This window comes from Ascidia mentula, chromosome 2 (genome assembly GCF_947561715.1).
Source record: "Ascidia mentula chromosome 2, kaAscMent1.1, whole genome shotgun sequence".
NCBI classification, from domain to species: domain Eukaryota; kingdom Metazoa; phylum Chordata; class Ascidiacea; order Phlebobranchia; family Ascidiidae; genus Ascidia; species Ascidia mentula.
Window position 1 is genome coordinate 8,058,009 of NC_138567.1, and position 25,147 is coordinate 8,083,155.

A 25,147-nucleotide genomic window follows, 5' to 3' on the forward strand; every position below is an offset into this window, starting at 1 on the left:
TAGGCCTATTGTATTTATTAACATCAACAAACAAATTTCCTTGTAACTTATACACGTTACGTTATCCAAAGTTAAACATTATTGGTTTCAAAAGTAAACCCTAAATCGGTAAACTTTGTTAAGCAACATTGGAATAAAATGTGATTTGATTCATTTTCGTTGTGCTTTCCACTCTTGGGTGTTGTCACATAAAAAGGTGCATGTTTTTGTAAACAGTCTTGTCACATGCTGGTAAGAACCCTTTTGGATTTGCCCCATTTTGTCGATTTACAGGTAGATACATATTTCAGTTGAATGAAGTAAACTTTTGGAAAAATGCCTATATCAGGAATATGAGATTTGACACAAAATGTATCAAGTATCTGATGTGCTTATGATGATCTCTAAATGGTATTAACTGTCACATCACAAAGTATAAAGCGATTTATCACTTGTGCATTTTTCAACAAACACATTTTTACATAGATTAGGAATGGGATAAAGCTTTCATGATAGGTTGACTAAAGAGTGAGTGAAACTATTGCCTGTGGTGCCACTGAATCCAGAATTTGCAGTCATTGGGCACATACATAGCAAGAGTAAGCAGGTGTCAGCTGACTTGGGTTCTCTGAGCGTGCCTAGGCTTGAATCAAAATACACACCCATGGAGGAGGGCAACAAATCACCCGATGCTGTCGCGCCACAAACCCCTGAAGTACCAGAAATTACAACTGACAATGAAACCGCAGAGAAAATGGATACAGAAGAAGCATCAGTAGTGAATGACACAAGCATGGTTAATGGAGAAATGTCAGAAAATGAGGATTCCAAGTCAGAAGATATAACGGAAGAGGATGATGAGTATGGTTTTTACAGATCGGAGGCTACTTTCTCACACACTGTGGATAATATTCACAAGCTTTCTGAATCTGTTACAAGTCAACCTACATATGTGCGTGGCCTGCCATGGCGAATTTTGGTCATGCCACGTACAGGCCATGATAGGTCCGCAGCTATCAGAAGCCTGGGTTACTTCCTACAGTGCAATGCAGAGAACGATTCAACCTCCTGGTCTTGTCATGGATCAGCCGAGCTGCGTATCCTTCCAGCCAAGGAAGGTTCTGAAGTAATTGAGAAAAAAATCGATCATGTATTCTATTGCAAGGAAAACGACTGGGGATTTAGCACATTTCTTTCCTGGGCTGACGTTGTCAATCCAGAGAAAGGATACATCACAGCAGATAAGAAAATGACTTTCCAGGTTCATGTGTTTGCTGATGCTCCACATGGCCTGGCTTGGGATAGTAGAAAGCTTACTGGCTACATTGGTTTAAAAAATCAGGGAGCCACATGTTACATGAATAGTTTATTACAGACTTTGTACTTCACCAATAAATTGCGCAGGGCTGTTTATATGATGCCCACAGACAGCGATGATGCCATGAAAAGTGTTCCGCTAGCTCTTCAGCGTGTCTTTTACGAGTTGCAATATAATGACAAACCGGTGGGCACTAAAAAGCTTACAAAGTCCTTTGGCTGGGAAACGCTTGATTCCTTCATGCAGCATGATGTGCAGGAACTGAGCAGGGTTTTGCTTGACAACGTCGAGTTGAAAATGAAAGGCACATGTGTGGAAGGAACGATTCCAGGCCTTTTAGAGGGCAAGTTCAAGTCCTACGTAAAGTGCAAGAATGTCGACTATGTTTCTAGTCGCGAGGAGTCCTTTTTTGACATCCAGCTTATTGTGAAAGGAAATAAGAATGTGCTGGAGTCATTTCGCAACTATGTAAAGCCAGACACTCTAGATGGGGACAATAAGTTTGATGCCGGAGACTATGGCATGCAAGATGCTGAGAAGGGAATCATTTTTAAATATTTTCCTTCCGTATTGCATCTACAATTGCTGAGGTTTCAGTACGACCCAGTTTCAGATATGTATGTTAAAACCAACGATCGCTATGAGTTCCCTGAGGCTTTGAACTTGGATGAATTCATGGAGGGTCCAAGTGAAAATGATCCCGCAATCTATATTCTTCATGCAATTCTTGTACACAGGTAAAATTTTATCTGTTATTTATGCATGTTTCCTTTGCGTAATATATATGTCTGATTTATGTTCTCTGTAACTTAAGTTGGCGTAATGGTAAGTAATGTACTTTATTAAACCTAACAAACTGTGATCAAACACCCACATGAGCTGGGTGTATGAAATGTGGTTTGTGGGCACTTAGCTTTGGTACTTGTAGTGTATGCTGTTATTTTTTTTTTTAACAGTTATTGGCATTGGTATTTTCAAGGACTGTCCACTGCTTGTTAGATCAAAGTGTTAAATTTTTGACAAGTACTAAAAGTGGTTGAACTTACTATAAATATCTGATTAATTTTTAATGACTGCATGCAGGATTTCATATATGGTTGCAAAATGTATATTATAAAAATATATGTGTATTCACTGCCAAACCCCTTTACTCTTACTAATCAGTTACTAGTGTTTGAATAACTTTACTTTTGCCTGAACTACCATACTGCTTTTGGGGACCCCAGTAAGCATAATTGTCTTAGTCACTTTGGAAATAATCTTTGGCCTCTGTCTTCACCACACATCTAAATTATTCAAAAACTTTACTAACATAAATTTTAAACTTTATAATATAAAGTCTTTATCATTGAGAACAGTTATTTCATATGTATACATATGTATTTCCAGTTAATGTATATAAACATATTTTTAAAAAAGAGGCTTGATGTGATTCATGCTCTTATGCACAAATGCATATATTAAAGTGTTATGTTTGTTTGATCAATTTTTACTGCATTAGCATGTTTTATTTGTCATTTCCTGTACTCTGAATAACGTAAATTTATTGTGATTAATTTGTACTATAACTATTCATTGACAACAAATGAGACAAAAAACTTATATCACAACCACAAATCCAACCAGCATTGGATCTATTGTTCAAACGATTGTAAATTCATTTCAGTGGTGACAACCATGGAGGGCATTATGTTGCTTACCTTAACCCCAAGGGTGATGGAAAATGGTGCAAGTTTGATGATGATGTGGTGTCTCGGTGCACAAAGAAAGAAGCATTTCTGGGAAGTTTTGGTGGTGTGGGTGATGATTCTTTTATCGGAAGAAATTCAACAAATGCGTAAGTGTTTGCAAATGAATTTTTATATATCCAAAGTAGATAATAAGTCCATATAGTCACAACTCAGTCAATTAGTTCACAGCCCTGATGATGAGCACAGCTGTGTTTGAAATGTTTGCTTGTAATGATTAGCTTTAACTTTTTTATTCTTCCTGACTAAATCCATAAAACTTAACAATCTAAAACCAACAAAGTGTATAATTGCAAATCCTGAAGGTGTAGGTCAGTAGGTGTATCAATACATTGGCATATTGTTGCTTGTCTTCATCTTACATCCAAAGTTATGTAATTTAATAGTCTGTTCTTCTGGCACAATAAAAACGTAACTTTATTGACCGACGTTTCGCCTGTTATCCAACAAGGCTTCCTCAGGGTAATGGTACTAGTACAGAACACAACCAATACCAAGAAAACGAAAAAATGTAACGTTAACACCAAAGTGATGTGTTTGTTAGTTACATAAATTAACTGATTTTAGTGTTTGTGACAGAGTCCGGTTAACGACGTGTGTAAATTATACAGAAAAAATTAAGAAAATATGGTTACAATTTTGTTTTCTTGATAGTTACATGTTGGTGTACATCCGCAAAAACAAGCTGAAAGATGTACTTTGTCCTGTAACTGATGATGACATACCGGAACAGCTGATGCATCGTCTTAGTGAAGAACGGAAGCTGGAAAACTATCGGCGCAAAGAGAGGTTTGTTACAAACTGTTAAAACATGTTTCATTGGTGAACATCTTAAATTTGGGGGAAAATGTCATAAAGACCACAAAATTAGCCTCTTTGCTCGGTGGTACAGAGTACTGACGGATCTGTCTTTGCCTGTCAGATATCTAAAATTACTTACAAAGATCTTACATCATAAAATAACACACTGACACTGATTATCTGCCACTCATTGTGAGTAATTTTAAATTTGTTGCTTTTAAAAAAAGAGGTACTACTCTACAGTGAAACACTTTATTCTTTCAGGCAAGAAGCGCATTTGTACATGGCAGTCAACCTTATTACTGAGGATATGTTTTGTGGACATCAGGGAGAGGACCTCTTTGACTTTGATAGGTCTTACATGATAAGGTTGGTCAAGCACCTTTATTGTTTTTCGGAAGTTGTTTTCACGAAGAATTTTTTTTTTATCATAATGCTTGTGTGAGGCAGATTGTTTCCAAGGAACCTGTCATTTAAGGCTTTTCTTTTCAATTTCTTCAATTTTTCTTTTTTGTTCCTTCAGGCATCTGAAAATATTGAGGCAGGCATCGTATGAGGACTTGATGAAAAACATTTCCAAGCTAATTGGATTTCCAACCAATCAATTCCGACTGTGGCTTTTTACGCAACGGCCCAATACAACCTGGAGACCAGCCCTTCTCGATATGACCGATGTAAATCTCACACCATTGTTGTATTCATGTATCCGTTTTCTATCTTGGTTTCAATTTCCCAAGAAGCAGAACTATTTTTTAATACTGTATTTCTTCAGTTTGTCTCAGAAATTTTTTAGTCACAAACATTACAAATTTTAGGGAAAAACATTTTGGTAAAACATCTCATGTTGCCGAAATTGGTAAACAACCTCTCTGTGTCTAGTGTCTATGATTCACCAGTTAACAACACTGTTTTGCGCAGACTGTCGGCAAAACACTGCAGGAGATAGCAGACAATGAAAACCCATGGCATCTGTGGTTGGAAACCCTGCCTCCGGACTCAGAGCTTTCTTCACTTCCTGCATTTGACAAACAAGGCGACATCCTCCTATTCTTGAAGATGTACAATCCACACACACAGAGCTTGTCATACTGTGGCCATGTTGCCGTACCTATTGAGGGAACCAAGGTCAGGTTTAATTTTCCAAACTGTTCAAACAAATGCTGTGCTTCGACTGTCCATCTGTTATAAACGTTCTGTTGCCTTAGAATGACATTTAAATTTTGTTTTGAGAAATGCATTGGATTTATTGGCAGAAGAATGACAAAATATTTTTACTTTGGACAATAAACAAAAAATCAAATCAGGGTCTTTTAAGGCACTGGGTGTCTGATCTGAACAAAAATAAGGTTTTTATTAGTATTGGGAGTCAAAAGAAATGGCCAGATGGTCCACCGAACCAAAACAAGTTGAAAAATCCTGCCTTAAATGTTTAATTCTTGTTTCTTTATGCACACAATGTTGTTTCCTTACTCATGTGATGTACTTTCCAGTGCTGTGGGTTGTTAAACGGGTTTCCATTGCATGAGTAAACATGGCAAACAATGTCAAACAAATTACAGGTTGCTGATATTGAACCTGAGCTCAGAAAGCGTGGAGGTCTTGAGCCCAACGTACAACTGACTCTGTTTGAAGAGATCAGTGCATCCGAGCTTCGTATGCTGAGTGAACGCTTCCGCCAGCTTGGTGAAGTGATGGACAAATTGATGGATGGCAACATCATTGTGTTTCAACCGGCCGCTCCAGGACTGCCTGATGCTTGCCGATTCTTCCTTGACATTTTCTATCGGGTCGATGTGCTTTTCTGTGACAAGAATGATCCCCTTGATCCTGGATTTGTTGTGTCCCTAAATCGCAATTGGACTTACGGACAGGTATATATATGTTTGCCTATTCTTCATGTAGGATTTTAAAACTCTGTGTAAAAACGACTATGGTTCTCAAAAAAGAGACGATAAAACAGATTAAATGGAACAACCTATGTTTGCAGTTTGCCAAGAAAGTTGCTGAGCGTTTGGACACTGATCCGATGATGTTGCAGTTCTTCCGTGTTCAAACTGCGAGAGATATGGCTGGGAGCGTTATTCGTTCCAGTTTTGATGGTCAGCTGAAAGACCTGCTTCAGGTAAGATTTTTTAGCAACACCGGAATTTGTTCTGAAATGCTGGTTGGTCCAACCTTTTTCACTTGTTAAAATTAGCCAATGTTGGGATATTTTTTAGTCTGTTTATGAAACTACTTACAGATTATATTTTGGTGTACTTTTGACAGTGACAGTGGCATAAAGTAGCTGAAACAATTTGTATTAGTAACTGACATCAACCTATACAAACTTACCATGACAACTTTTCCCGGTGGCCTAAAAAAAACAAGGTGTTTGTATTGTGCTGTATTATCAGGTTCACAGACATGGCAGTCAAAATTTTTCTCCATTTTTGTGCTATAACAACAATATCAGTTTGATTATTGGACTTAAGAACCAGACAATACTCTTTTGGGCATCACAGTATTTTTGCATATTCAAATAGACCTTGCTTCATTGTCAACTTATATTGCCTCTAAGAATATATGACGGGCTTAGGGCAAGTTATTGTTACTGAAGACATTACGTGGCCAGTAGACATCTATATCCATTCTTCACAGATTTACGGCTCAAGAAAGCAAGCTAAACGCCTCTACTATCAACAACTTACCATGAAGGTGGATGAATTCGAAACAAAGAGACAATTCAAATGTATGTTTGTCGCTCCCAATCTTAAAGAGGAAGAAATCATTCTTTACCCAAACAAAACCAGTTGTGTTGCTGGCATTCTTGAGGAATGCAGAAAAAAGGTACATGAACCACTAATTGAATTCTGATTGTTTGGATGTGTGGAGGAGATGCTTCTGACAGACATTGCATGATTCCAGTTTGTTACACCTCCACACTGAGATTTTGCTTAAAACATTGCAAAAAGGAATTTTTTTGTCAGTAGATGGCACAAAAAATGCACATAGACATGTACATTGGAAAAAAAATACATCATATAAACCACCTGTTTGGTTACATTTCAAATTTCTTGACACTTAAGATTAGCAGCCTTAAGATCCATAGGTAAACCTTTTTAAATGCTCATCATGTGATTCGTACTTTCTCCTGGGTGTAAGCGGTTACTCAAATATGAAACTCGTTTATTTGCTTCAGTTAAACATTGACGACAGTCGCGAGCTTCGTCTTCTGGAAGTGGTTGGAAACAAAATTTGCGAGATCTTAAGAAGGGAAAAACCCCTCGAGGAGCTGACGTCATACGGCCAGACGGCGCGACTTTACAGGATAGAGATGGTCCCAGATGACCAGAAGGAGGTACGTGGCGTGGGAACATAGATAAGTTTCTTCTTGTATGGAAAGAAGCCTTTTTGGGGGTGAAGACATGTAAAACCGTAGTCTCAATACCGAATTAAATGTTATGCTGTCTTAAAGAAATCTGTATACCGTGGATAAGGATCCCATTGTCGTTGATCTTGACTGGACAGTGTGTGTAGTACATTTATCGCGAAACAACAAAGTCAATATACGTGTTATATTCGAGGCAGTTGTGAATGGGCAGATCTTGGTTTGTTTCCACTTTCAAACAATTAATCAGGCATTGCATACTGCCTGCAAGATCGCAAGTGCGAGATACAGTAACGTTGTCAGAGCACGCCGAATTCAACCGATTTTCTGGTCAGCGTCAATCAAAATGTGGCTGTTTTCTAGATCGGTGACGACGAGGTACTCATATGCACTGTGCACTTCCACAAAGACATCTACAACACCTTCGGAACGCCCATACTTATCAAGATACGTACTGGGGAACGCTTCCACGACATTAAGGAACGGATTCAGAAAGCTATGGACATTTCCGACAACATATTCGAAAAGTACAAGATAGCTGTGGTCGTCAACGGACAGGTGAGAGAGTGTTGCTTTTTTTCTGTTTGAATTTAACTGAAACAGCCATTTAACTCTCAATATTTCGAATCCCCACCGTAAAGCATATAAGTATACTTAGAATGTGTTTAATTTCCAAACTTTTAAAGTTATGTTAAACCCAAAATAGTAATGTTCGACTTGGGCAGAACGTTCTGTTGCACTCAGTAAATGGGTATATATTTGGTGTACAGGTGAAATACATGTCCGAAGAAATGGACATTACCATCAACCTGAAGGACGTCATGCCACCGCCAGCACCGCTTTCAAGTCCGGTAAGAACCGTGTATTAGCATTGCTATATTATATGGCAGCAAACAAAACTGGACGAAAAGTAAAACAAAGTGCTCTGACAGGCCGTGGTGCACACACATCTATGATAAAATATATTTAATTTTTGCATTGCTGTTGTTAATTCGTCGCCCGGGAGAAAAGTAAAGCTTACGTCACGAAAAGCATCACGTGACTGCAAATAACTAACCACATTTTTCCAGAGTTCAAAACTATGCAACAAAGCTTGGATCGGATTGGACCATCTCAACAAGAATTCAAAACGCCACCAGAATCGCTTCGGTTACACAGAGAAGGCAATAAAAATACATAATTGATTCGTTCATGCCCGATAGTCACTGTCCAAACTTGCTTTTCCCCAATTTGTCGCATTCTTTTGTTCTTTATTTTCACAAAAAAAGCAGAAATTCGCCTGGCTTATGTCCCAATTTATGTATTAGTTCCAACGTCTGGTTCCCGACTTAAATTCAGTCTGGTCTTCATAGTTTTCGTTTCTTTGTTATACTTTTCTTGAAAAATAAAGAAAACTTGGACCATTAGTCGGCGCACATCGTTTCACAAATATTGTGCTATTTATTTTCCCCTATATTAATCACGGCGATGTTGTGGCAGCGCTGCCCGGCTGAAGTTCTGTGCATGGAATACGTGACTGGGGGTCATGTGTGTGTGTGTTGTGTTTTGCGGCGGCAAGGTCTATGTTTTTTTGTGTTGACTCGATCTTCGGTTGAAAGTTCATGCATTGTACAAACCAGCTCCTAAGTTCACCTACGGGGGACACACGACAGTGTCAACATGCATAGCGAACACCAGCGCTCTTGCTTCAGAGTCGCCCCCCTATAAAAGTACTCGCGCTTTGCTACTTGCTTTGACATGCCCCGCACTACCAAAGCATTCTAACGTAGGCAATTTCCAGTGACTTATAAATACATCAAGCGGTTAACGGCAGGTAGCGCCGTTGATAGAGACTTCTTTACAGTAGCTTTTCCGTGTGTGCGTGTGTAGCGTTTTCATGTCAGGGCGCGACCGCTGGTGTACATAATTGTAACATGTGATTGTTCTAGTGTAGCGGCTTGCTGCATGATTATTACCCTTTCGTATGGTTTGTTGTTTTCCTGTTTGGAAAGCTCGGAGACCGAGCAAACGGCAGACTTGCACTCTAAGGCAGCATTTGGATGATCCCGTAATAAATTTTGTGTACAGTCGCACTTTATAGTCAGTCAGTGAAAGCTAATGAAAACCGGATGAAAATGCTTTGTTTTTAATATAGCAACTTGAATGTTACCTGATTGGCCATTTGTCGAATATAATGGGATTTCTTTGACAGATGCCTTGTTGTGAAGTAATTTTGTGCATAATCCTAATTTTTAATGTTATTTGGAAGTTGCTATTAAATATTTTCGTGACAACTCCTATTAGCCTTGTATGATTGATTTCTGTTAAAGGAGGTATAGGAAAATTTATGTTGAAAAAGCCTGGCAAAACCTGTTTGAACAGGTTTACGAAGGAGAAACTCAAAATTTCTGCTGTAAACTGATATCTTCTTTGACCAGGAAAAACACAAAATCACTGGCCAACAAACAGTTCTGCTTGTGCCATTTTACTTGTTCACACACTTTAAAACACAGCAAATTGACAAAATACATGGTCACAACATTTGGTGTTGTGGCTTTTAGACTACCAGAAAAGGGCTTTGAAAATAGCATTTATGTGGGTCGAAAGAACATGCACCATGGCAGAGCGAGAAGCAGCTCGCACAACCACAACAAATCAAATAAAAAAGTTGACAATCAGAGAAACTGTGCATTCATGAAAAAAGTTCCACACTTTTAATTGTAAACTGTTTTTTTAAGATAGGTGGTGCCAGAAAGAAATGGGTCTAACTATGGTGATGGAATTTAATAGAAATATGACAGTAATGCAGAGCATGTTACTGTCTGTTTCACATGTTTCATTGGAAAACAACCTTTTGCTTGGTACAGTCTTGGTAATATATTTCCCATGAAGCAAACGTATAAGTTGGGAACCCTGCTTAAAACCCTAAAACAATTAAAAAATTATATAGGGTCAATTTGAAGACCGCAGCAGCATCGGCCCACAAAGATTGGACCCTAGGCTGGCTATTATTAAACCTGCGTCAATTGCATATACATTTATAACCAGAGTCATGACACATTTTCGGTTTCAACAAAGCCAGAGTTTTAGCCGCAAAGCATCAACTCCATTAAGATAATAGCGAAAGAGTCTTTTATCTCGAACAAACCCCAAATTTTCATAGAGCTTCAATGCAGAGTGGTTCGTAACCTCTGTTTCCAAGACAACCTTAAAAATTGACATATATTTATGGTTGTTGTTAACCATATTTTTTAAAGTTTTTACTTACCTCATCGCAGCCACCTTCCGTCATAGCTTCTATTGCCATTTTTACAAGGTTCGAACCTAAATTTCAAAAAAGTATAATGTAATCTCACACTGCAGCATGACCATTATGGCTCTCAGCGCATATAATCTTACATTGTTTTGCAACTATACAAAATATGCAACAAAAATATGACTACTAAATTGGTAAATCTTTGTGCACGGCATCTGATATTGATTTTTCTCACAGAAAACACATTATCTTGTTTGAGAAAACACAACAATTTGCCAAAATTTAACATTCTTTACACCTCCATGAAGCAATAAGGGACATCAAAACAGTTTGTATTGTCAGCACAATTTCTGCATCAAGTTATTTAGGTCAAACAGAGACGAGCACAACTGCTTTATTACTATTAACATGCAGCTATTTCATAGCAACAATTTACATGCTTAATACCGATTTTTCTTCGACGGACTGTCTCATCAACAGCCAGCATAGCAATATAACCTCTCCTAGATACTTTTTTGTGCAAATCCAACTTGCATACAATAGCGCCAACATACTTGGACTCATAAATGGCCTGAAAACATAGATATTAAGTTATTGACAACAACAGTGCCTGGTCATTCTTCTTAAAACAATTCAACAAGAATTTATAAGATTCACTTTATTCATACTCACCAAAAAGCATAGGTGAGGCCAGTTATGGATAAAATACCTATACGTATAAATAGAATAAGGTTCTGACAAGTCTTTGGTGATAAGGTGCATTATTGCCGGCATCTGCAACTCGTTTTTGTAGCGGACATAACATATTCCATGGCTTGCAGATACCACATGCTCAGCAATATTGTCTTCATGTACGGACATACAAGGGTCTTTTGCCAGTTTGCTGTCAGAAAGGTTAAGTGTTTTCAAACTATTAGAAATACAAAGTTTGCTTTCATCAGGGTCACAGTGACTCTCTTTGGTTGCTTCACCATTCATGGAGGGAGTGCTTTCTGATTGAGAATTGACGTTTTCAGTACTGAGGGTTTTTAAACACTTGTAATCCTTCTTTTCATTGTTATAAGTAGGATTTACTTTCAGCACAGTGGAAGCAACATTACAGTCCTTGATGATACCCTTTGAGATTTCACTAGCATATTCCCTGTGAATCCCATTGATGTGTGTCTTGTGGTTCATATTATCTATTGTACTTGGTGGTTGTTCTTCGACACATTCCATTGTTTTTCGTATTTAAAATTAACCCTCTTGGCACAAGTCAAGGTTCACATGCTCCAGTGTACACAGAACTACCAGATGAACGCCAGTTTTTAAATATTTGCATCTATTGTATTCTGTAGATTAAATAACTGATTTATACACATGTAAAAGATAAGGAATAAAAGTTTACCACGACGACAAACCCATTATGGTTCATGGTTGTACCATTTCCGACATTACGCGATTACGGTTTAGTTAAAGATAGACAAACAAACCTAACCATTAGATAAACCATAAGAAAAACCTTAAGCTTTTGATCAATTGTTTTTCAAATTTTATTGAACTATAAGCGCATATTTGTGCATTTAACGGCTTCTGAATGCAAATATAAACACACACAACAACACAAACTTACCACCAAAAGGTTAAAAACGATATTTATGTAGGTTCACTACCTGAATGACACAAAAATCATATTATATGTTGATTTCTATTTGGGTATCCTCCGAGAGACAAAAGTTAAATTTTTCCTGCATTTTAACGATAAGCATTTGCAAGAAAAACTGAAAAAAAATATTTCTGCCGAGCATTGATTGATGTTATGTGAAAAGATTATGTTTGAAATATATTTACCCTCTGCACAGTTTTTGTTGTATCAGAGGGGCCGTATGAACCAAGAAAGTGAGATTTTGGGCCTTATATACAAAAAACGAAAGCATGACATTACGCAATCTAAACGATTATCCACGTTGTTGAAATCCTTGCTTTGGCAATATGAACACGGGAATAGTAAATAAGGTAGCGACAGCACGCGCCGGGCGCGTGATCAAGTAAAGTCCTCACGTAATGACTTGCCGGCGAAGGCGAACTCAACGAAGGACGAAGTCAGCAACCTTGCAGCAGGAACGCACGAGGGCAACCTGTGTAGTACCGCTGAGTTTTACGAAACATAACATGCATGTTGTTTTTGCGATGCTTATTCCGTAGTCTAATTTTATTAGTTGCAACATATTTGCAAGGGAGTTTGCAGTTTTCGTAAATGAAAAGTCATTTCCTAGGAATCGTGGAAAAGTTTCTAGTCACTGCGCGCAGTTCGCTTTGTTATAGCCTGTGGGTTTGTGTTGCGTGCAACTGCCTGGTATCGTGCAAAAAAATATGAAGAAGAATATTTGCCAACTTTGTACGATTTTGATTCGTCGAAAACGTAGCAATAGTGGGCGTGTGACGAATACGCCCCATTTTTGAAACGTGTAAACTTGCTCTGGTTTTGCATCGCCGAAGGCCTATGATCGATTTTGAAAACATTTCAGGCATAGGAATTGGTAATTTTTGTTCATAGATACCAACAGAACTACCTAAATCAACATGGTAAGTGGTTGGTCAGTATGTTGTTAGATTATGGCACACTACTATTTTGTGATTTTTTAGGTCAAAGAAGAAATCAAAGTTTTGGTGACAGGTGCAGCTGGGCAAATAGGCTATTCTCTGGTGTATCCTATTGCTAATGGAGATGTTTTTGGAAAAGACCAGGTATAGTGGAAACACTACCTGTAACTAGAAAGATTTATTAATGATATTCAATTGCTTTTAGCCTGTGCACATGGTGCTCCTTGATATTCCACAAATGATCAATGCACTAAATGGTGTTGTTTACGAACTACAAGATTGTGCTCTTCCGAGTCTAAAAAGTAAGTGTATGCCAGTCTTTTTACATGGATTTACCAAATCAACATAGTTGCTGTAGGTTATTTCAAAGTATCATATAAAGTGATGCTAGGGCTTTTTGCAGCAATTGCAGCGATCCCAAGACTTAGTGGGAAATCTATGTACATTAATAAATATTTAAAGTGATATTATAACTACAATGTAGCAAATAAAACATATGCTGTTTGCCTTCAGATATCACTGCAACCGACAAGCTAGAAGTAGCTTTTGATGGGATTGACTATGCTGTTTTGGTTGGATCTATGCCTAGGAGACCAGGAATGGAGAGAAAAGACCTTCTCAAAGCAAATGCCAAGATCTTCCAGCAACAAGGAAAGGCATTGGATTCATATGCCAAAAAGTCGGTCAAGGTTTGATAACTTTCAGCATATTTCTACATTTCCTGTTATTTGGACGAAATTGGGATGATCAGCTTTTGCAATTGAAAAAACAAGAAAGTAAATAGTCGTAAAAACTAGTTGCTTGTTTTAAAAAAGCCAAACTAGATGGTTTTGCGAACTAAGATACTAACAAAAGCCTCCTGGTTCCTGCCACTGAAACCACAAAGAAAAACATTTTGTTTTTTAAATTCCAAGCCACATTACAATTTATAACTTTTAATTGCTTTAAAGGTCCTTGTGGTCGGAAATCCGGCAAACACCAACTGCTTGATTGCCGCAACTTGCGCTTCAAGTATTCCCAAAAAGAACTTTACATGCTTGACCAGGTTGGACCATAATCGTGCCAAAGCACAGGTGAGCATTACTCCTTTTTATTATTAAAAGAAACATGTACATGTAATAAGTCACAGTGGTTTTTGCATATATCGCAGCCATACACAATACTGTATAGGTTGCACAAGCATTGAACCAGTTGCATGAATTACATCTTTACCAAGGAGTTGCTTTTAGTACATAGAATGTTTAACATTACTTCTAACAACTTAAACTAGCCTTTCGTGTAGATCGCAGCAAGGCTTAGTGTAACGGCTGAATGTGTTGTAAACACCATCATTTGGGGAAACCACTCATCCACCCAGTACCCAGATGTTTCACATGCCAGTGTAATAATTGGTGATAAGCCCAAACAATCTGTGGTTGAGGCAGTGAAGGATGATGCCTGGCTTAATGGTGACTTCATTACAGTAAGTACTTTAATATAATAGCGCCCATTTATTGAAATTTTAGGTTAGTACTGGGTAAATCTTTTGCTTATTTATCATGTAGGTAAAAGTATAATGTTGTATTCATAAGAGCTACTCTGTTAAGTGTATGGTGCTAACTGAATGCAATTGGGAAATGCGTTGTTTCAAAACATATTTGTTTTCATAATACTTTATGTTAATATACTTTTGTGTAAATACTAACAATAAAGACAAAATGTGGAGCAAATTTCCCTGTGTGATCGTAACAAATTGCTTAAATTGCAGACCGTTCAAAAGCGTGGTGCAGCGATTCTTGAGGCTCGCAAATTGTCAAGCGCCATGTCGGCGGCAAAAGCAATTTGCGACCATCTTCGCAACTGGCATTATGGTACAACAGACGGGCACTGGGTGTCGATGGGAATATATTCTGATGGAAGTTTGTATGGAATACCTGAAAACGTCATCTACAGCATGCCAGTGTTGATTGATGTAAGTTTACACAAATTTTCACTGAAAAAAATGTTATTTACTATTCCCTCATTATGTTACAACAAGGCTTTGTAGTGAGTGTAACGCACCGATCTGACCTCTGCAACAGGAATCTACAGACATTCCGTAACCCAGTATTAAGTAATATTCCATCGCCGCGCTTTCACCACCTTTATTGTCTTTCAGGCTCAAGGGTGTTACAAAGTAGTGGAAGGTCTTCCAATAAGTGATAGCTCCCGTCATCGCATGGACGCGACCGCAAACGAACTGGTGGCCGAACGCAACGACGCGTTTGAGTTCTTGGAGAAGAGCAGTTGACTGGCTAGACAGTCTCAACTGTAATCGCCCTTGAAACGGATTAACAACGACTTGCAGTTATTTACGAACTTGTAAAAAATATCCCTGATATGAATAATGCACATTGTTGTCCGGGGTTAAACAATGTATAATCTTAGAAATGGTCATTAAAGTTGTATATTTCGATAGCCCCTAAAAATGTAGAAAATATGCCATGTTTTTTTGTACTATCTTTCGAAGAATCGTCTGCGACAAAGACTTTTGAAAAATTACTTTTTTGTGGACTAGAAATTGCTGCAGTCGTTGCTAAACCGTTTTCATGGTGATTGTAATTCTATAATCGAAAACTTCTTTAATCTCTTGAAAAAACAGTAGTCAATGTTAAGTAGCAAAAAGTTCCAAAATATATATCTACCCTTTGTTTGTTGATGAGTGTTAACCCGTTGTAGTAGCCAATAGTTCAAATGAAATGCCAATAACAAACCAGTTGAGGCTGTGTGTCCCTTAGTAGCCGAGCCTAATGCTCTTTTGTGTGGAATGAAATGTGCGTGACGTCATTAGCAAAGGTTTAAGTTTAAAATCGTGCTTGGAAACGTTGAAATAAAGATTCGGACCTGCTTCGTGTTTTTGCTTTTAAGGAGACTAAAGTCCTCGTAACTCTTCTGACCAATCCTTCCTTGACTTGGGTTTCTAAAAACTCTATGGCAAAAATTCTCAATTGTATGTGTTGTCCATGAAGGTCCACAGTGGCTTATCGATGGGTTCACAGCTGAGTGAGAATTTGTCAAACAATAATATCTTTGAGTTAGGGTTTCGAAGGACATCACTACATTAAAAGGTCTTACTATCAGTGATTGAGGGTCCATAGAGTTTACATAATTGGACAGAAGTCTCAAGGACCCAACCAAGTTGAGAAACACTGCTTCTATCATTTTATGCCTAATCGACAAACTACTGAATTAACTGACAACAATAGTGACAATGTTTCAGAACATGTTCTAAAAGATAATTTAATGGCAATGAACAACCTGACAGAGGCAACCAGATACTACACGCGAGGGCCTGGATTTTGAGCTACAAATTCTTCCAAAATGAAGTTTTATTGCACAGCATGCACGTTTGGAAGGCGCCTCAGCAAAGACAGGCAGTTCAACCGGGAATGACGAAATAATCGCTCTGGTTAAAATGCTTATGGCCGAAAAATGAACACGTTCCAAAGCGATAAAAGCGCGTTCGCAATACTACAACGAAATCGGAATAACGCACATACTGAAGTGCAGACTAAAAGCAGTCGCTTCGCCGCAGAAAAACCGCTGGTGAGGTTTAAGTTCAATAAAGCATGGTCGGGGTTCTAGAACTAAGCAGAACGTCAAAAAACATACCTAATGCGCTTACTATATGTTATCGGCACAGAGTTGGTTCAAAACACTGTATGACGTTGTATAGTATACGGGAATAACAGGCTAAAAAGGCCGAACTTTGTCGAAGCAAAAGGTAAATGAAAGAAAGTATAGCTCAGCAACAACAGAAAATGCAAATAAATGTTTGTTGTTTGTTGAGAAGACTGACAAAGACATCTGGCACTTGTTGCGCATTCTAAACATGGTGTTTTGTAAAGAGGATGATTTCGGAGAAGGAAGAACAGCACTTGTTAGTTGTCCGAAAAATCCATCAAAAAAAAGTCACAGGTCCGGCCGAAAATGTCAATAAATTACACCAAACTACACAAGAAAACACTCCGGTCACCGCCATTCATTAAGCGACCACTACCTGCCGCCAAAATTTTCAAGGAGTTTGTCCCAATCGGTGTCCTTGAAAAACGGATGAGACATCAGGTCGTCGAGGCCTTTCATACCGTAACCGAGGCGCTGCGTAGGGTGGTATGTCAGAAGACCGTCAAGCAAGGATTTTGCTTCCTCGCTCAGGAAGTCGGGGTACTTTAGTACGGTGTGACTCGATATTCCGCTGGGATATGCTTCGTGTAATGGCTAAACGGAAAAAATACATGTGTACATAGACTGAACCAAATATAATGATACCGTACACTACAACTATGCTAGATGGTTAAATGGGGATAGCTGGTAGGGATGTATAAATGTTGAAGTAACCTGAAATTGTTTGAAATTCATTCTCGGTAAAAGCAGTGATGTACAACCTTTATAATTATATTGTGGCAAAATCTTTTAGTGTAACATATTTTGAGCTAATGCCAACACAACGTATTGTTTTTGGGGTCCATGAAATAAAACTGCTGTGCTTTATAAATAATATTCGGCATCACATTTATTTTATGGGTGCACAAGAAGCCTAGATTAGACAAGACTACCACAACCATAGAGCATAAAGATCATGGTAAATAATTAATCAGCACATGAATATACATAGTGTCTGACCTTTCCTATCAGCAGTTCATAAAGCAGGCAACCCAAACACCACCAGTCACACGCCTCTGTTTTCTTGGTGGCAACATTGAACATTTCAGGGGCACTGTAGTTGCGCGGCAATTCATCACTGGCCGATCTTGCCTCCACCTGCTTCCATTTGCTGAAGTACGTCAAGCGAATGTGACCTGGATAAAATGTATGATAATTATACAGAATTTATCCATGTATTGATTATTGTATCAAAAGATCTCCTGATCAATGCCAAAGTAAAGCACATGTGCATACACATTTGAATGCAGATAAACAGTGTAAAGAATAGTGTTCTTCACTATAGCATCACCTAACTGTATTTTTTCTTGCATGAATAATCACAATAAGCGCTCGCTATTCTGATACATGTTCAAAAACAAAGCATGCAACATGGCATATTTGTAAAAATAATAAGTGTGCATCAACATACTGCTAAATTTTGTGCCATTCCTAGCAGTTCCTACAAAATCAATTAAAACTTATTTATCTATGATAATTTATTTATAAGCCACAATGCCTATCCATTCACCTACACTATTTACAAGCAACAAAACAAGATTCTATAAATAAATAACCACTCACCATCTGCTGTTAAAAGAATATTATCAGGGTTAAGGTCCCTGCATAAAATCCCCACAGAATGAAGAGTGCCGATGGCGATGATCAACTCTGCACCCCATTGTTGAATGCCCTTTTCAGGTATCCTGTGAACAATGTTTCAAAATATGAGTCACTTAATCTACATTTTGACTGCATATTTGGGATTTACACATGGTGAAACGATACACATGTATTGTATTTTATATTGAATTTTATTGCACATATCTACAGCCACAAGCTAAGAAATGTGAAAGACAATCCGGCTTGGGCAAATTCAATATTTGCACTTTCAAAAAATTCATCTGCCTGTTTTTTTACTCTTATGGATATGAATAGGTGAAGAAAAATTTACAAACTGACCTATCTTTTTAGAAAGTCAATTTCGGTCATTACCTGTAACTCTTCATGGCAGTAGTGTTCATTCTTTTGAATAGGGCAAAGGTATTGTTCTGTTCAGCACCTTTATCTATCACACCCACACCGTTCACATCAGAAAGTGCACTAACGCCCTTTTCAACACCTTTATCTGTGAGGCTGTCTTGCAATGACAAAGTTGATACGGTTGATTTGGTCCTGGATCTATAGTGCAACGTAGGACTTGCTGTGGAAATTCCATGCTCATTCACTATTCTATTCACAACTATTGGGTTCTGCTCAGGATCGGCATCTTCAGTAACCAGTTCGTCCAAGTCTGTGCTGCTATGAAGTGATACGGCTGGAGACGGTTCTCTTAATGTAAGATGAGTGTCTGGAATTGGAGACACACTCAAAGGAGCACCAAGTGGTGTGGTTACACGATTTGGTGTATCAGGGTGACTCAAGACCAATGTCGATAAATCTTGTTCGCTCAGTAATTCTGGATTGAAACATTCGTCTTCAATATTGTCTGCATTTGGAGAAGGCGGACACTCACCAATGACAGCTTGTTTGTCAATTTCTTCATCACTTAATGTACTGACACTATCAATGGTGAAAATGTTGGCTTGGTCTTCTGTGGAAATTGTTGGAATATTTACAGATGTCTGAGTTTCAGAGTTTGTTGTGACATCTTCTGAAGTTTTATTGTCATCTTCAATATCCAGAAACGGCCAACTGTTTTTTAGTTTTGGCGTCTGCGGCTCTAAAATTTGCTCTTCTGTAGTCATGTCAACAATTTCCTTGATTTCAGTTTGAGTTTTGTTGCCATTTGGGCATGGTATGTTCAGGGGTTGAATGCAATCTTCACCTTTGCGAACTTTTGGTAACTTCTCTCCAGCATTTCTCACTGGTGTCGCAAATACTGATAGCTGTTCCCAAAGCTTTCCTCCTGTGACAAAAAATAGCATCTACTTTAAATTGACAATAACAACATTAGGGAGAAACCGTTAATATAAGCTGATTTGCAAATTACTAAGGACAATACACTAAACAATGCAAGTACCAGATATTTTCAGTCAACAATGCCCATGTGTTGTACATGTCTTACATACCAGAAGCATATTCCAGGATGAGATAAATGAAGTTCTCTGTGCTGTAAAAGCGATGAAGTTGAACCATGTAGGGTACATTGGTTGGAATGACAGCCTTGCGCAACCTACGTCGCTTCATAGTGGACTTCTGCAAAATCTGAAAAAAGTCTATTTATAAGCAGGCTGCTATAATCACAATACTTCATCTACATACCACTCTTAATATGGAGATTTTAACATACATATATACAGAATTACACTAAGCATAAACTCTAATAAACAGAAATGATTAGGACTAGGACTTATACAGTTACAGTGTGACATATAGTTATAACATATATTGCTTTCTTTTAGGATGTAAGTATGAATTATAAAACATTTCATCTCAAACAAAGCAATTTTAAACTGTTCCTCTAAATAGGAATGTAGGCATTCTAAAAATGGTTCATAACATAACAGAAAACTGGTCATGGAAAAATGCCCACTTAAACCTACACTCACAGTCACAATGACAATTATGCTTGTGCCCACAATTCTCACAACAGTATTTTCGAGGCGCCCATCTCATACACCACACACAAGGAATGTATACCTTTATCACATAGGTATTGTTGGATAATGTATCCAGCACCAGCAAAACCTTTCCCACAACTCCAAGCACTTTGTACCCAACCAGATCTTTGGATGAATGCCGAGGGCTAGAGACTCTCGTTTTACCGTCTTTTAGTCGGCTTATCCAGTTGTATTCGAGGGAAGAAGCATCTTGAGGATCATTCGAGGAACTTCTTTCCCTCCCTTCCTCATTGTCATCAAACTGATTTTGAGGCAGATTTTGGTCGGTCTGTTAGATGACAAATGTATGTTGAGAAATTAGATTTGTAATTTATCACTGCTTTTTCTATGATGGTTATGCTTTGTCTAGAATGCCTAGGTGACCACCTAACATCGTATGTGGCTTACCACCACTTTCCTGTGTGATTGGCTGCAATCCTACTGCAGATCATGATGCTACATGCTGAAGTCACCTACATATGGGTGCCTAACTAGTTAACTCTAATGGTTTATTCAGTAACTATGATATTTTATGTTTTATGTTTATTGTTCATGTGGATAGTAACTTTGCGTACAAAACAAAAATGATTTTATTTGATTCTTTCTTCAACGGGTTAGCTACAACCCATTTGTCCAAAAAGAGTTAATCTTTAAACTTTTTAACAGCTTGAATGCAAAACTATCAAGCGTTGGCATGCACCCTGTTGTTTTGTTGCAAGGATAATAAAGTTTACTGTCTACTTGAAACAATGTATATTTAGTATCAGTAAAACACATGATCCTGAAACTTGCTGTTAACATTTATTTGGTGGCAAAACATGACGGTGAACAGCAAGGCAATTAAAGTTCATGTTAGTTTTGTATTTAGAAGACCTACGTTTAATTGTGCTACAAGAAGTCAACAAATGCTTAAAATGCATGTGCACCTAAGAAAAGAGCAGGTCTATAAAAAGTATATGTGTACACATGTTAATTGACTGATTTTCTAATTGGTGTAATTTATGTTGACCTCAAATGCTCATCTCTTTAAAATACATCTATGATAAAGCATAAAATAAATATATTGTAAACATGTAGGAGTCATCAAATCTATCAATTCAAACATTTTCAGCAATCCCGCTTACCGACCACAGGGAGGTGTTGTTCACCATGTTCTTTAGAAACTTTTCGTGGATTTCTTCCACTTTTTTCAGATACTTCGAGGTTTTTCTTCTGACTGCCTGGATCCGGATCTCATTCGTGTCATCTAAAGAAAGGAAAAGTGAGAACTATCACACAAAGTTCATTGGTATTTTTTAAATATGAAAAGAAATATACCTTGGACACCCTGCAACAAAATGCTGATGGCAGATTTAAAATTGTTCACGGCTTCCTGATACATTTCTCCACTTTCGGCGTTTTGTGCTTTGGATATATACTTGGCGGCTTCAACCAGATACAAACCCCTGAATAAAAGTGACAGGTGCTACATGTTTATTTATGCAAAATGCAAGATAATATGGCAAGCAATGAATGATTACATACATAAATTGAAAAGGAGTCTAATGTTTAATTTTGTATGAAGGTACATAACAGGCTATTTGTGGAAACAATCTCAGGTAAATGTATTTATTAGCTCACCTTAACTCATCACCATTGTCCTCCAAGAAAAACCTCTTTAGATCAAGCAAACTTCCTTTGATTTCACTATTCGGCTCGCTTGCTCTTCTTAAAGAGTCATTAGCGTTGTTAAAGTTTACATTGCCTGTACTGGATTTTAAATCTCTCAGGTCTTTGGAAGACTTGCTACCTTTTAAATTTTTCAAAGAGTTTTTTCCATTTACAAGTCCATCATCTTGTGTCTGGCGTGTAATGTTCAAGTCTTCCTCTGAGTTTTTGTGGTCTTTAATCTGTTTCAGATATGCTCTGGCTTTGGAAGACTTCCAGTGTTCTTCCTTCACCAAACCAGTTCCATTGCCACAATACATGTCAGATTGTTCCTTACAATCCACAGCAGCAACAGGTCCACTTGTCCAGTCAATACCTCCTTCGGCACTGGGGTTTAAATCAGAATCAACAAACTCCTTGAAAGCATCATAGTTAGGTTTAAAATGACTGTCAGAACTGTCTATATTGACCACTGAGTTTGGCACACTGGACAAAGGAAGTGAACCATCACATGACACACTGTTATCAATTGATGAGTTAGGTTGGTTCGAAGAATGGTAAGCAGCTAGTTCTTCATCGGTCACATTTATTCGAAGGTCTTCAAGTTCATCCAACTCGTCACTGTCTAAATCAAGTTTAGGAACTTCAGAAGGTGAACTGGAGCCTGAAGCTGCTGTATTTCCTAAAGTTCTGTTTTCTGATCCTGGGCAAGACTTGGCATCAGACTCTTGTTTTGTAGATTTTTCTGGCTTTGAAACACCTTGTACTATCGCTAGCCAATCATTTCTTGCAGCTTCATCAGATGTATCTGAAAAAATAGACAAAATATACGATAAAAATATTGGTACATTAAACAATGTTGGATCACTCACAACACTTTTTTATACCCAATAGTGTAAGTGATAAAAACATATCCAAAACTTTGCTGTTTGATACTAAATGCTGCATATGTTCTTCAGTAAATGATATAAACAATGAAGAACACAATGACTAAACAAATGGTAAGCTTCCTTTTTCCCTCCTTTTTTCCAACTGAACACCACTTAACAGACCTGTGCCAAAGGGTGCTTTGCACCAGCTGAGCATCATGTAAAGAAATCAATACATTGTGGGTCACTTACTAAAGACAATTACCTCTCCAGGGGAGAAGGACAAAGTAAGTGGTAAGTGATACAATGAAGCTTATACTTTGAATTCTGGCTAAAAAGTATTATCAATGCAGGCATTCTACAGTATGATTTATTGCTTGAGTGAAGCAGTAAAACTGTTCAAAATTCAGCTGTCTAGACACACTGGATATGAATTACTTATAACAGAGATGACAGGATTAATTTTACATATGGTAATTAACATAATATAAGGTATTACAGCACAGCATTTTCCTTAGTTGCCAGAATAAGTCTGCCTATACCATTTTGCAGCAGAATGTATATAAATTATGCAATTAAATAACTAGTTCAACACAGAATATAAATACCTGTGGCACTATTCAAACACGGATCAAACAAATGCAAATCAGCATCAGTCAAACTTGACAGTCTTGACTCCTTCAAAGTCTCTGAAAGGTGGTGTAAAAAGTGAGAAACACTAATAAATAGTCAACAATATCATCTCATGCAAAAAATACACCCCAAACAACAACTTGACATACCAACTGGCTTTGAATTGCTATGTTGTGGTGCCAATGGTGCTTCCTTCAAATGTCCCAGTTCACTACCTTTCTCCAGAGTTTTGCTGTTCTGCATTTTGCAAAAAGAGGCAGACATATAAAAAAATAAATTTGAGAATGCAGGTAAAATCATAGACTTACCTTGAAAAACTCCTCAAACCACCTGTTGGAATACAGAGCCACATGCTGCGTTGCAAAATCCAAAAGATCTTGACTGCACTTAACTCTTTCTTGAATCACAACATTGTCAAACCGACCTACAAATAAAACAACTATTTTAACACACACCAGTTATACCTTGGTTATCAATAAGTTATTCATTAAAAATATTCTTTACCTTGAAGCAAATCCGATAATAAAATAAACCCTGACAAGAATAATTTATATATGCTTCTTAGCGCATAACATTAACACAAAGCTTTTTACCAAATATTTTGGGCTTCACAAAAGGTGGAAATCTTCCAGGAAGATATATTTCTCTGTGTATCCTAAACAGGTGTTGATGCAAAGTTTTGAAGTCATTGTATCTCTTCCAAATTATGCTCTGAAAAAATATTAGGCGGCTACATGAAACTATATTATAGGTGGTTAAACAAAAACAGTTATACAAATTAAAAATCCACTACCATGTTTACCATGTATTGCCTCATACATAGACATTTTAGTTTAAAAGATCGTACCTCTCTTATGTACTCCAAGGGCCCAGTAGTCACAAACTCCTATAAATACATGTAATCTATCGATCTTTGATACAACGCCAACAAACTAATATCAATTTTACCTTTATTAACACCTTGTATAAGGTATATCCATTCGTGTGTTGTTTAGTCTCCGCGATTTCATACTTTTTGTTGCATTTGGGAGCTGTGGACGAGTACATTGCTTGCCCATTTATATTGATTCTGGGTGTCCTAGGCTAGATGAGTGTCGTATCAATGTATCAACCTGTCAAGATTTTTCACCGCTGAAAGATTCGATGTTTCCTATTTTACACGGCAAAATATTGTAAACAAACAAAACGACGCCAAAAACGAAAAGGAACAACACTTTGTCGCCATCGTGCGGTGGTATCTTGCCCTACTACGCATGTTCTGCTTTGGTTAAGAATTATTTCCTTGCATAAATTTCTAGGATTTATCTTGTGCGTTGGTATCTTTATGCTAATTTTGATTTGTGAACACTACAGAGACTTGCGTTCAACATGTGCACAATTAACCAACAAAATCCTATCTATGTCAAACGTTTTCCCAGCCACTCGATCCCTATAACATATCAAAGCACTGGACAAAAGGCGCGGTGGCAGAAAAAGTTTGGCCCTAATCACACTGCAGCATGCTTTAGTCTGACCTAAGGAAAATTGCACGACCCGACCCTGGTTGCGTCCGATTTCCACCAAAACACGCATAAAAAATTGTTTTTTTTTTGTACCTGGAAACATTCGCGATTTTTGAAGGGTATCCACAGAAATTCACCGGGAGAGAGAGGGGTCGAAAAATACTATATACTTTGAACCTTATATGGCCTGGATTACGAAA

At 37.8% G+C, this 25,147-nt stretch overlaps 4 protein-coding genes across 4 annotated transcripts; 2 read left to right on the top strand and 2 right to left on the bottom strand.

The window, feature by feature from the left end:
• Nucleotides 1-469: 469 nt before the first annotated feature.
• On the top strand, nt 470-9,489 carry LOC145890654 (ubiquitin carboxyl-terminal hydrolase 7-like). Its single transcript, XM_082981782.1, has 13 exons — nt 470-2,034; nt 2,964-3,134; nt 3,700-3,834; nt 4,111-4,215; nt 4,370-4,520; nt 4,765-4,971; nt 5,406-5,717; nt 5,834-5,968; nt 6,487-6,675; nt 7,028-7,186; nt 7,580-7,774; nt 7,987-8,067; nt 8,287-9,489. The coding sequence occupies exons 1-13, from the start codon at nt 644-646 to the stop codon at nt 8,398-8,400; spliced, it is 3,345 nt and encodes a 1,114-aa protein (XP_082837908.1). The 5' UTR covers nt 470-643; the 3' UTR covers nt 8,401-9,489.
• Nucleotides 9,490-9,664: 175 nt separating this feature from the next.
• LOC145889096 (N-alpha-acetyltransferase 30-like) lies at nt 9,665-11,778 on the bottom strand. The gene is made up of 4 exons (XM_082979979.1): nt 11,124-11,778; nt 10,899-11,022; nt 10,464-10,519; nt 9,665-10,402 (listed from the first exon to the last, which is right to left on the bottom strand). The coding sequence occupies exons 1-4, from the start codon at nt 11,667-11,669 to the stop codon at nt 10,265-10,267; spliced, it is 864 nt and encodes a 287-aa protein (XP_082836105.1). The 5' UTR covers nt 11,670-11,778; the 3' UTR covers nt 9,665-10,264.
• A 1,101-nt stretch (nt 11,779-12,879) lies between these two features.
• LOC145888432 (malate dehydrogenase, cytoplasmic-like) lies at nt 12,880-15,894 on the top strand. The gene is made up of 8 exons (XM_082979179.1): nt 12,880-13,016; nt 13,077-13,178; nt 13,240-13,336; nt 13,548-13,723; nt 13,985-14,107; nt 14,317-14,496; nt 14,782-14,985; nt 15,172-15,894. Exons 1-8 carry the CDS (start codon nt 13,014-13,016, stop codon nt 15,301-15,303), a joined length of 1,017 nt encoding a protein of 338 aa, XP_082835305.1. The 5' UTR covers nt 12,880-13,013; the 3' UTR covers nt 15,304-15,894.
• Nucleotides 15,895-16,323: 429 nt separating this feature from the next.
• On the bottom strand, nt 16,324-24,608 carry LOC145888704 (ribosomal protein S6 kinase delta-1-like). Its single transcript, XM_082979524.1, has 15 exons — nt 24,394-24,608; nt 24,293-24,331; nt 24,039-24,156; nt 23,754-23,869; nt 23,595-23,682; nt 23,421-23,501; nt 21,917-22,751; nt 21,614-21,741; nt 21,421-21,542; nt 20,337-20,585; nt 19,766-19,901; nt 18,690-19,602; nt 18,279-18,400; nt 17,676-17,851; nt 16,324-17,270 (listed from the first exon to the last, which is right to left on the bottom strand). Exons 1-15 carry the CDS (start codon nt 24,490-24,492, stop codon nt 17,049-17,051), a joined length of 3,444 nt encoding a protein of 1,147 aa, XP_082835650.1. The 5' UTR covers nt 24,493-24,608; the 3' UTR covers nt 16,324-17,048.
• Nucleotides 24,609-25,147: the final 539 nt, after the last annotated feature.

What these genes read in the sequence shown, in the direction of transcription:
- LOC145890654 (XM_082981782.1), top strand. Translation starts at nt 644, where the DNA reads ATGGAGGAGGGCAACAAATCACCCGATGCTGTCGCGCCACAAACCCCT. An exon ending in GATAGGTCTTACATGATAAG is followed by an intron (nt 4,216 to 4,369) that starts GTTGGTCAAGCA and finishes TTGTTCCTTCAG; the next exon opens with GCATCTGAAAATATTGAGGC. An exon ending in GCAATTGGACTTACGGACAG is followed by an intron (nt 5,718 to 5,833) that starts GTATATATATGT and finishes CTATGTTTGCAG; the next exon opens with TTTGCCAAGAAAGTTGCTGA.
- LOC145889096 (XM_082979979.1), bottom strand. Translation starts at nt 11,669, where the DNA reads ATGGAATGTGTCGAAGAACAACCACCAAGTACAATAGATAATATGAAC. An exon ending in GGCCTCACCTATGCTTTTTG is followed by an intron (nt 11,023 to 11,123) that starts GTGAGTATGAAT and finishes CTATGTTTTCAG; the next exon opens with GCCATTTATGAGTCCAAGTA. An exon ending in AGTCCGTCGAAGAAAAATCG is followed by an intron (nt 10,520 to 10,898) that starts GTATTAAGCATG and finishes TTTGAAATTTAG; the next exon opens with GTTCGAACCTTGTAAAAATG.
- LOC145888432 (XM_082979179.1), top strand. An exon ending in TTAATGGTGACTTCATTACA is followed by an intron (nt 14,497 to 14,781) that starts GTAAGTACTTTA and finishes CTTAAATTGCAG; the next exon opens with ACCGTTCAAAAGCGTGGTGC. An exon ending in GCATGCCAGTGTTGATTGAT is followed by an intron (nt 14,986 to 15,171) that starts GTAAGTTTACAC and finishes ATTGTCTTTCAG; the next exon opens with GCTCAAGGGTGTTACAAAGT.
- LOC145888704 (XM_082979524.1), bottom strand. Translation starts at nt 24,492, where the DNA reads ATGTACTCGTCCACAGCTCCCAAATGCAACAAAAAGTATGAAATCGCG. An exon ending in GACAATGGTGATGAGTTAAG is followed by an intron (nt 21,742 to 21,916) that starts GTGAGCTAATAA and finishes ACTTTTATTCAG; the next exon opens with GGGTTTGTATCTGGTTGAAG. An exon ending in ACTGCCATGAAGAGTTACAG is followed by an intron (nt 18,401 to 18,689) that starts GTAATGACCGAA and finishes CATTGTTCACAG; the next exon opens with GATACCTGAAAAGGGCATTC.